This window comes from Dreissena polymorpha, chromosome 3 (genome assembly GCF_020536995.1).
Source record: "Dreissena polymorpha isolate Duluth1 chromosome 3, UMN_Dpol_1.0, whole genome shotgun sequence".
Lineage (NCBI taxonomy): Eukaryota > Metazoa > Mollusca > Bivalvia > Myida > Dreissenidae > Dreissena > Dreissena polymorpha.
Window position 1 is genome coordinate 97,609,389 of NC_068357.1, and position 12,712 is coordinate 97,622,100.

At 34.8% G+C, this 12,712-nt stretch overlaps 1 protein-coding gene across 1 annotated transcript; it reads left to right on the forward strand.

The window, feature by feature from the left end:
* Positions 1 to 10,714: 10,714 nt before the first annotated feature.
* LOC127872432 (short-chain collagen C4-like) lies at positions 10,715 to 11,988 on the forward strand. The gene is made up of 2 exons (XM_052415763.1): positions 10,715 to 10,913; positions 11,381 to 11,988. The coding sequence occupies exons 1-2, from the start codon at positions 10,715 to 10,717 to the stop codon at positions 11,986 to 11,988; spliced, it is 807 nt and encodes a 268-aa protein (XP_052271723.1).
* Positions 11,989 to 12,712: the final 724 nt, after the last annotated feature.

The following is a 12,712-nucleotide window of genomic DNA, read 5'->3' on the forward strand; positions in this document are numbered from 1 at the left end:
TGCAAATTTGATCGGTGGACAAACTTTAGTAGCTAAATTGTCACGTTTGACCTGGGGACCATCATTTGTGAGTTGTTATTCCAGGTCCCTACCGATCCGGCTTGGTATGCTATTGTTTTGTTCTCTTCATGTTCTTTCAGTGGGCTGGAGTCTATCTTGGCGAAGGCCCGTTACCGCTTTAAGGACTTACGGCTTGTCGTACAAAAAGAGCTATCCACTCCCCCCTCACTTCTTTTTGCCCGACAGCAGATGAGGTTACAAGAGTGTTGTTGGGTCTGGAACAAGAAGCAAGAGGAAAATGGTGTGTTGAAAGACAAGTCTCCTTTAATATAAGTGTACCGGTATATGTACGTATATATATATATATATATATATATATATATATATATATATATATATATATATATATATATATAATGCGCGATCCCTCAACAAGACAAATGCCATTAAGCAAACATCTTGATGAATGTTCTAAAATGGAACCAACATTTAAAAAATTTCCATTTTATAAGTTATATTCGGACTCTATTTCAGCTAGGTTAGCAAAAGAACAATTTTTTTTTTGATTTATTTAAGCCCCTGTTAAATTCATTGTTATAATTTGACGTTTGACGTCATAATATAAGTAACGTCATTTGACGTTGTTACTTTGACAATTTGACGTTATTGTTGTATATTTTATATGCCCTGATGAGCTGTGCGAAACCGGTCGGCATAAATTAATACAATTTTTTATACCCATGCGACGTTTGTTTATTTTTTTCAATATAAAATATATATAGAAACCTTGACGTTTTTTGTCGGAAATGATACATTAAATCCAAAAACGTGTACTTAAACTAACTAAACTGGTTCTTGATGATTTGATGTTTACTTCAATAAGTATACTGCATTTGTTATTATCAACACAGTTTCATGATAACATTCGCACTCATCGGTTTCCGCTGTAGATATTACCTCATAAGTGTAAAAACATCCCCAGAAAGTCAAAATGTTATTATTTGATGGCAAATGTAGTTATTTGGGTTAGGTTAATTATCCATTGATGAAACAATTACCTTCTTTGTCAAACAGGACACAAATATTCGCTCAAACCATAAGGATATGGCCGAGCAACGACTATTGTCTGCAACCTTGTGATAATAATCACATTGAGAACCTGTTTTATGGTTTGCACGTGCTTTTTAAGCATTTAATATTTGTGTGACTATGAAATATATTCATGTAACTTACAGAGCGTGGTTAAGCTAACTATAGCAAACAATTAAACTAAAAAAAAAAGTGAGGAGAAATTCTTATTTTCATCTACTTATTTGATATCATAACACCAAATACAAACATACAACGATCGAAAGTGGGATCATCGCATTGGAACAGTAAATGCAAAGCCGCGGTTGTATAAAACGGTTTTATTGCTTGCTAAACCGCACATATAACACAGAATTAATCACAACAAAACACGTATCTTAAACGAGCACAATCAAATATATATGCAGACGGAAACTAAATTACAAAAGATTACGTTTGAATCCAATACTACACACATGCTTTTAGTCTACCAGTGAACAACAGTCTCGTGTACCAAGGATTCGCGGCAGGAACTCCTTTTTCTAGCCACGGAGGGGCCGCAGATTTTCAGTGTCTTCCTGCCGAGCCTGAACTGGAAGCCGTAGTGACACGAGCTACCAATTTTAACAACATAGTCGGGTCTGAGTACCAAACAGAGGGAGCAACAGCCTTGTCTTCACTGGTGGACCAGGAAGTGCCATGTGCTGTATGTTTCACGGATGCTTCATCAACCATTATGATTCCAGCGAGAGAAAACGTGTTACAATGGATGGAAACTCGAGTATAGAGGCTTTCTGATAACTGAACGCGACTCTCATGCTAACAATAAGAAATATACATGTGTTGATAAGGACGCCGAGGCAGCTCAAGGAAGTAGTGAAGTAAATACAGTTGGGGCGCTGCTCCACTTTCTGCTCCCGACATGTGGAACATTGAAATGTCCTCCGTACAACAGCGCATCTGCACTTGCATGCGTTGTTTGTTCAAAAATGTAGGAAGCAAATGAATTCCCGAAATAAAAAGATGACTATTTATCATCGAAAGAAGTCACAAGTGACAGCATGAGGCTCTAACTATGTACTTGCAAACATTTTACTGACAATTATCAGGGATTGAAGGTTTGTTGGAACAATAGCAAACGTTAGTAAAAGTTTAGGCCTTTGATCCGAACACAATGCCTTATATGTAATGTAATTGTCAAAAAAATATGTTTAATATGAACGAAACAATATGTTTAAGTGATTTAAACCGAAAACACGACATTAGTACTCAGTTTCTCCTGCTGTCATTAAGAAGGTCGGAATAACCACGTTTAACCGCCTACAAACAATCCGTCTTGTGCTTATTAAATAACATACTTTTATGTTTATAATGGTGTGTTCATACTAATTCAAATGCGCATTCTTTATATTAATTCAAATTGTAGGGACTTAAAAAACCCGTTTTATTATCAATTACTTGTCATAATCTAAGCATTTAAACGATAACCTTTTGGAAGAGTAGTTTTTACCAATTAAATTGTTTTGACATTAACTATAAACCATCAGGACGTGTCAAAAATTTACAAACAAGCAGGGATCAATGAATGTATAGGTCCCTGAAACAAGTAGCGCGTATGTTTAATGAAATACATTTGTTTTCATGATTACAATTATGTTTAACACATTTTCTGAATAACATAATTTAGTTTATAAAGTCAACGTCAAAAGCTTTCTGCAGTTGAAACAATATAAACAAAAACTTGTTAAATCGCTTATTTTGAAAAGAATGCATGTAACCTGTTCCAATATAAGAAAAGTAATATTTTAAAGCGTTCAATGCGTTCTTTAAATGTTTATTCACTAAAGCCAAAATACGTTTATGTTCGATGTGTATTGCCTTACTAACAAAAGCGTGCTATAATATTTGATACTATAATATACACTTCTTTTGCATAGCCCTATAATAAATACTACTAAATTGATTCGCTCATGAGCATGATTTATTTTGTTTCACAAGTTTACCGACTTGTTAAATTAAATGACATGATTAAAGAGCAATTTTATAGCTTTTTTATAATAACATGAAAATGAATTTAATTTCATTTAAATGTAATAAAACGAAACACTTACAAATTTGAATGAAACAGTTGCTCCATATCAAATTTCGTATTTTATAATATTTTTTTAAATACACATTTAAACAAACAACACGTATCTTCAACTGTCAGTGAAAGGAACAGAGTACAACTACTGGAAATGAAAAAAAAACGCTATTAGGTGACCCCAAAATTCAACGTCAGTAGGCGTTTTATTAAGGAAAACGGCCGAGCCAGGTAGTTGTTTTTTCTTCAATATCTTTGCTGATCGTCCTCTGGCTTTCATATGACCTAGCGTAGGCAATAAGGAATGCATTAAGCTTGCGATCGGTATACCACGCGTTGTGTGTGTTGCTTAGGTTTTCGAGAACACTTCGACATAAATTGCAATCGAAGTAGCAAACGTCATTCAATTAAGTAAAATTACAAAGAGTCAGTGTTCACAAAAATACACGATCACATACTTAAAGGGACCTTTTAATGTTTTTGTAAATTGAGAAAATTGAAAAAAATGGTTTATTGTGACACTACGAAGATTGCTTATATAAAGTACAAAATACATCACTCATAGTATGAGCACTGATGGTCGAGTGGTTTGATAATTTTACCATCTTTTACTAACTTAAATATAAAGTTCAGTTGATTCAAATGGCACACTTCACCCATCCTCTGTCGTGTACGTAACTTAAGTAATACGGTAGTGCTGGGCAAACTCCGCGTCCCCACATACGGTAGCCTCGGGCGAGGAAGAACCTCATAACTTTCAAAATGCACACACACCGAACCACACACTTACCTAGGAATTAATCAGAAACAAGCGCGTATCTACAACAATCACAATAAAATGTAAAAACGGAAAAACAACAACACAAACTGAATTTCAAAACGTTACGTGTGCATCGCATTCACCACACATAATTTAATCTATCTATAAGTGTTCTAAAGGTGAAATGCCGTGCTTTTTAAAACCCTTAAAAGCTCAATATTTATCAAATGTAGTTCATATAAAAAGTTTTGGCATCTCGATTCGATTCAATGAAAGTGTAGAAAGTGAGAACGAATATGACAAACTCACTAATTTTCACACATTCCGATGTACTCACAATTATATCATAATAACCTTACGGACACGTCGGTGATTTGCAAATAAAAAGGACGTATATTTATGAAATACAATTAAACACTAATGAAATTGCTGGAATTAAACGTCTATCTTTGTAAGATGAAAACAAAGTTGAACAGCTTAAGACGTTCCAGTCAACGGGCGTTTTCCTCGGTTTTTGATCTGTTCGTTATCCGCATCCGTAAAAATAATCTTCATAAGCACTCTGCTAAAAGTGTCTACTGCAAGGAGGATAAGCAGTACACGTTTACACAACACTATGATCATCAAATGCAGTGAATATAAGTCTTTGCATATACCCTGTTGTTGATAATGAATGTGAAAACAATGCTTACGTGCGAAACAAATGAATATGGCAAAAACAAAGAATGCTATGTAATGAGTATTGTGTCTCGTGCATAATTCATCAAATTGGAAAGTAATGTTTATTTCAGTGTATGAATAACAAATAAACGCTGTTTATTGTAGGATAAATAATTGTGAAACTTCTAAAGGTTTGAATGTCCTCCATGTAAACAGTAAATAAACCGTTTCGTTTGTTTGTTTTCTGCAATGTTTTGCCGTTTTAGACATAAGTTCAGTCATATCACGACAGTTAGTTAACCTACTCACTCTTTTGCTGAGTGTACCAGTACTGAGTAGAGTGGGTGCACATACTAGCATGGCAACAACTGCCCGCGATCCTCGGATCTTTAGTCAACTGAGATAGCCGACCGGTCTAACAAGACAAACTACAGCTACCGGGTAGTCAGGTTTACGACAATCGACCGAATTCTCCAACACACTCGTAGACTAGAACTTAAGAGCGAATACTATTCCCTTAACTGTTTTCTATCGGAACTGTTACAATATATATATGTGTGTTACTTTAATGACGCCTCCACACTGTAGTATAGATGATTTCCGTTCATACAACGTTTTTGCACTGGCGTCTGAATATCTCTTATTCATTTTATAACCTACGCGGTCTTTTGGTGCCGCGGCGAACTGAAATGATGACTACGAAATAACGATGAAACGGATAGGCCACAAATACGCAGTGACGCGACTTATATCGACCATTTAGTCTATTCAACGTGAAGATGCCGATTTCGAGGAGCTGAATACGATCGAACAATGTTTACGAAAGAAGTTTGCGATTTACACGCTGAAATTGAAGATTCACTACCAAAAGATGACTATGAAAACATCCAGACGGATAAAATTGAGCACGAAGATATAAATTATGCACACCCAGATACATATTAGCAAGATCGCAAGTTTAAAAAAAAGTAAGGGTCTCAAATTTGAATGTTAACTTCCAAGCATTTCTGGCTCCCGTTTTGGGCAAGACATCCCAAACCAACCTCCGCGCAGAGATTCTACTTGAACCAGCATAGCTGAATAAAATCACTTCCTTCATAACCAACCACGTGATGATAGCACAGCAACGTGGTACAATATGTTTGCCGTTGTTATTTTTACTTTTATAATTTAGGTAATTAATGTTTAATGTATTTTCAAAATATAAATAAAATGAAACTACATGTACTTTTCATAATATAATACTTAAACCCCCAAAAATAAAATCCTACCAAATCTGGTTGGATTTTCTTGTGATGGCAGAGATTGTATGTGAGATTAAGGATCCAAAACGCTGCGTGGATACACAGGTGTTAACGTGTGGCTATGATAATAATTAATAGAAACATCATTTTGAAGGAAAATTGATCAAACTCTCATGAAAAATCAACTTCTTTGAAAAAAACGTTTAACTATCAAAAATATATAACAAGGTATGCAACTCAAAATGAAGCGAAAATATTTTTATAATTGCTGGGTCAAATTTTAAGAAATAACACGATATACAACTCGCGTGACCTACTCGTCGACGATCTGACCCGAGCCAACATATAGTTTTAAAGAGTTAAAAACTCACCTTCGCGTTGGACCAATGAAATCACTCGAGTGTTAAAAATATCGACCGGTTGAAAGGTATTAAAACAAAGGTTTCAAAAGGCGCTTGGCAGTTAGTTTTGATGCAAAATATATTGTCATGAACGGTGTGAATGTAGTTTTTTTCATACGTTTAATTGAATTATTGTACCGAGGTCCGTGAATTTTGCAGGGAAAATGCCCTTTACTCCGTAAAGATTTCAGTCTTGAATCGGGTCTGATCTTCAACGAGTAGGTCATGCGAATTGTTCATCGTGTAATTCCATGACATTTGATTCAGCTATGGAGATTGACCCCAAACTACGCATGGATTGAACGACCAATCGCACACAGACTGTATTTCTGCTACATCGCACATTTCAGTATACCACCGACTGCCCTTGCTTGAAAATCGAAGTTCGACAGCAATATTCTCGATTTGCGCATTTGCAGGTGATGAAAAGAAGAGTAAGTAAACTTTAACATCCTTTCGTAATATTATCAACTTCCCTGACCATTATTTATTGTAGATTGTTATATTCGTTGGGTATAATTTGCTTATTTGATTTAGCAATGAAAATGTACTTCTTTGATCCTGTGCATCAGCTTTTTTGCAACTTTTTTTCAAAATGGCGGTCGTTTTTGTACAACGAACGTTGTTGAATTGCAATAACATTCAAATTCTAGTTAATATTTTGTGACTTTTCCACAATACATTAATAAAACTTTTCACGAAAATTATTGGGATTATGTTCAGTGTTTTATTTGCGCGGATTCTAAGAATGCTCTGCGCAACCGCGCGACTCTCTTAAAGAACGCTTAATTTGTCAGTTGTTACTGAAATACAACAATTATTTCCAGGGACAGCTTAACTGGCAGTGCCTCATACACCGAATATCAATGTGTTGCGGATTTGTGTGTGTCGGCAACGCACACTCACATTCATCACTGATTGAAATAATGTTTCTGACCTTGGTACACCTTTTAACATATAACAATTTAATGGTTATATAAATCCAAAACAACGTCCGAAACAAACAAGACGATTACATGTCATATTGTTGATATCATGTTGTATTACTATAGGTTTATACTGCTTTTCGAAAATTTGAAAGGTTTGAAGAGTATTTATACATCAGCAAGTACAACAACTCGTTCTAAAAGAACTTTCTCATGCATGTGGTATTTCCGCAAATTCATAAGCAACATATTCGGGTCAGAGTACCGGACACACGGATTAACCTTCATTGTCAAGTGTCGCGACGCTATTTCCTATATGCTTCAAAATCGCTACATCAACAACGATTATAATTCATAGAAATAAAACATGATAACGAGCATCGCAACTCGAGTCACCGCGGTTTTCTTAAGGCGAAGCACGGACATTCATGCTAGTAGCAAGCGATATGCGTATCTTGACAAGAAAAGGCCGATACAGATACAGAAGTGCAGGAAAAATTGATTACGCGCAAACTCACTTTGTTTTCACGAAGTATGGACCATCGAAATATCCTCCATATAACAGAGCCACTGCACTTGTATGAATTGTTTGTTGAGAACATATTTAAATCCCAATCTGTCAATACCTATTAGTTCTCGTGTATGTTTGTAATTGAAATACTTGTACATTAAGAGTGACAGCATCATTTCAGAACTTGCGTAACAGATTTTACCTGACCTTTTTGTTGTGTAGGAAGCAATGTATATTTGAGTAATGAGAGATTATCATGACCGTAAGAAAATGCCCTTTTTTCATGCGCAATATAAGTGTCATTTTAATACGTTTAACATGCGACAAACTAAAACAATATGCTATTAATAGTAATAAAACTGCTGACTGCCGGAACTACGAAAGTACAAGTTTTTAAATGCTATAGGGAATCCTGAACTGCTTCCCTCTAGCTTTTGTTTTGGCATTTTTATAATCTAAAAATTAAGCAAACCACGTTTTTTATGAACAGCAAAATCGTTTCAGAAAAACAATACTTGTATTTACACACTGTACTTTATACTTTGAACAACAGTATTTTGAATGTCTATTATTCACTTGCAACACTCATAGTTGTTGACGACCTTTCTTTAGGCTTATACAGTTCACATTTTGCAAATACACTTTGTGTAGAACATTCGGTTATTTTGAAACTTTTGTCAGCTATCCTGATAAGTCGATAATGCGATAATGACGAGAATGAATGGGGCGTTCATGGCATACATATGTTGCATTATATCAACACATTCAGAACAGTTGATTATTATGTTTTTGGAAGTGAATACATGTAACGTACTTGGTTGTGTTTTTTTGTTGCAAAGTACTTATATACTACTGTTTTATATATTATTAACGCCATCGATAAGAAATGTAGCATTATGACGACTAGCAAGAACTACTTAACAAGGTATTAAAAATTGAGTGTCATGAAACATAATACTTGATTATATTTGCGTAAACAGCCGGATTTATAATCACGATCTTGTGAGTTAAACATTCTTTTAACAAAATATCTCCGTGATATTCAATATTAACACCCATTATTTTGGATTGGCCAAACACATCCAATTGTGTCGTATCATATGATCAATTGTACAAATTGATTTCTTTGTGAGGAAAAAACTTATTTTCCTGTTTACGTTTTATGATAATTAGCATTTCTTTAAATCTATGTCAGTTGAATTTGAATACATTTTCTTCTTGTCTTTTTTAGTTGCGGTTTTCAATTCTCAAATTTAAAAACCAATCAAACAAAAGCGAGTAATTTGTACTTCAGGAAGTAGTATGAGTGTGCTTTTCATTTGTACTATTGCTTAAAAAGCTCATTCGAAAAAACTTCGTATAGTCAGTCGTAAATGTACGTTGTGTATTCATCTCCTGTACTCGGTTATAGCCAAAGAGGTATATTCTACAGCGGTTAACATATGATATGAAGAACCGTCACATAGATAATATGTAATATATATATAACAACATGGAAAGTACCAACATATAGCAACGTTTGAATGTTTTTGTCTCTATAGCACGTGACCTCGCTTTGGCTGCTATCTTGCAAAGCTCCATATTTGTTAAATAATAAGGATTTTTCTCATGCGATTATAGCAAATAGTCATCAAACACCCATTGTTTTATGTAAACAGAGTTTTCTGATGTTGAAAATGTGAAACTGTGCAATTTTCTTCTTTATTGGTAAAAAGTATAATGAAATTAGTTCAAATGTGATGAAATAATCTCTATCGTTTGTTTTGATATTTTTATTCTCTTAAATTTATTTAAACTACTCTGTTTCACAACAGAAGTTCAATACATGTATATACATTTTAATTTATGCAGATAAAATAAGCTAGGACAATCAGTGTTCAAAATATACATTGCATTTTTGTTGACTATTTAACCGTCTTTATTTTACTTAAATATAAAGTGTAGTTGATTAAAACGGTACACTTCAGCCAATCTACGGTAATGTACGTAATTTATCTCCGCTTTCGGCTTTTCTCATCCCAACTTAAAGGAGTCAAGTAAGGTAATTAGGTAAGAGTGATGTGCCTCACTCCGGATCCTCACACAATGCAGCCTCAGGCGCTATAGAACCTAATTAACTTCGGAATCCACGCACACACCAAACCTCACACTTAAAACAGAAACCAAGCGCCAGTCTGAAACGACCACAATCAATTGTAAATATGCCGACGGAAAATGAGAAAACGGAATAACAAAACGTAACATGTGAATCAAATACTGCACCTATAATTTAAGTCCTCCAGTGGTTGAAGTATCGTAAATGTATTAACACGATAAGGTAATAGGTTTTAAAATTAATAGAACACAAAAACTATAGCCCATTTATAAAATATCTTAAATTATCAAGTTAGCGATGTATCTTCATAAAATTGTTAAACATATAAGGTGGAAGAGAGATTGTAACAGCAGGCATGTTTACAAACTATGAAGGCAGACCAATGACAAAAAAATGTACGGGATTGTGCTGTCTTGAAAATGTCTACCAGTGATCTTGGTATTTTTCTAATATCCAACTTAAATTACTGCTGGAATCACGAACTGAAATTTTAAATTTATGCGTGTATAGACATGTTAGAAAGCTTACCAACTAGCCAATTACTTCGTTTGTTTTGATTCATAAACACAAAACCGCCAATAATCAAGACAATACAAAACACCAAGTTTGATTTGTTTGAAAGTGGATTTCAGATTAGTTCCACTGTTGTTGATCGTTCATAATCTCAATCAACACGAAATATAATGAAACATCAAAATGTATCATTATTACAACAAGAATTCTCAACGATTTCTAGTGTAAAATTGTAGGTCAAAGTTGCAAATTTAAAAACGCTGTTGATTAGTCAATGTAGTTAATGTATTCCGTAATCATATTAAAACTAGTATATTCTCGTCAGGTGAGCAATCGAAACACTGACAGCCCTCTTACTTACTCGTAATAAGCGTATATATAAAGAGAGCCATCAAGTAAACTCAGTCAGATGACATTCGTACATCGGCACACGTGTTTTAAACGTGCATTGAAATGGCGTTCATATCGGTGATGTTGATGGTACTATGTTTGGTAGTTTTGTCTGAAACAACGGAGCCCTTGTGTTCTCCTTTCAACTACGAGGAGAAATTGTTGGAAAAGATGGTTAGAAATGAATTCAAAATGGAGCAAGCCTTGAAGCGTATTGATGATTTTGAAGTGCTACTGCTCAGGACGAACCGCAAAATTCAAGGTGAGTTCATTACGTATTTATTAATTTGTTTTATATGAATTTCTTTTTCTTCATGCATTCGATTTTTACAGTTACAAAAAAGATATAAAAAAAAAACAACAACGCGGAGCAACACACAAAAATATGATGAAATAAATTATGTTTCTCGGAATTTAAAACAAACCTAAGCAAGGACAACATATTTTGTACCTCAGCCAGTAAAACGATTAGTTCTCAAAGGCTTGCCATGGTCATGGGGTATTTGCGAAATTATACATTTTACAATTAAGAACTGTGAAGTGCTATTGTCTGAGGCTTGTTTGCCTATCTTGTTCTTGGTGTTTTTCCTTATGATGTATTTATTTTAGTACTAGTATCTGGCCATTACCCATCTCGATACTGACATTCATGTACTAATACAGGTTGCAAGAGAGTAATAATGTTTGCAATCCATATAATTTTCGCAATGTTTTATTCTTTGTTTACAGGCGCCATTGGTACTTTAAAAGAAATTGAAGCAAGACTTGATTCCAAACTGTCTATGTCCTCAATCGGAGCAACATATATCCGATGGGGTCGATCATCATGTCCTCATTCGAACAACAGTCTCGTGTATCATGGATTTGCAGCGGGCACTCACTATTCTAGCAGCGGAGGGGCAGCAGATTATCAATGTCTACCTGTAGAGCCTGAACTGGAGACTGTTGTCACAAGAGCCGACTATATAAGCAACATATACCAGTCAGAGTACCTAACACATGGAGCTACAGGCCTGTCATCATTGGCGAACCACGAAGTACCATGCGCTGTTTGTTTCACGAATGTTTCATCAACCATCATGATTCCAGCAAGGAAAACGTGTTACATCGGATGGAAACTTGAGTACCGCGGGTTTCTGATGACTGAGCGCGACAATCATGCTAACAACAAGCAATACGTGTGTGTTGACAAGGAACCTGAAGCCGCCCCAGGAAGTAATGCAGCTTATACTAATAGTGTGTGGTTAGGCTTTGTATTCCCAACGTGTGGAACATTGAAATGTCCTCCGTACAACAGCGCATCTGCACTTGCATGCGTCGTTTGTTCCAAATTATAGGCATACATGATACCAAACATGATAAGATATATGTTTATCATAGAAATAAGTACTGAGTGACAGCATGAGATGTACATTTTAAAAACAAATATCATCCTTTCGGGAGTGTTGGAACGGTTGGAAACGTAAGTGGAAGTGTTTCACTGTGATCCGCACAAAATGCCTTATTTTCGCAACTTAATTGTGAACAATATATGTTCAATATGAGCGAAGAAATTGAAAACATTTACAGTGAATACAGCCGATAGCACTTGTTTCCTTAATTAAAGTACGGGTCTTTTCATAAGCCTGTTTCTCCTGCTGTCGTAAAAGATGGTCTTATTTATCCTATATTATTTGTAACCACGCTTTACATGCGATAATCCGTTTTAAAGCTTATTACATGCAATACTTGTATGTATACACTGTGGTATTCATTTTTGATAAACGCTATTTTTATTTATTAAAGAATCCGTATTGTTGTTGACGACTTATAATGTAATCAATTAAAACGATTACCTTTTGCAATAATAAATTTGACAAATGCAATTGTTTTGAATGGAATATAAACCGTCCGGACGAGTCGTAAATTTGCAAACAAATAAGGCGTATATTTATGAAAAACAATTTTATATTATTACAATTATTTTAGCACATTTTCTGAGTTAAAAAATAAGTGATTTTATATAGTTTTATATAGTTAACATGTATAGCAATCCGCAATTTAAACAACATAACATTACTG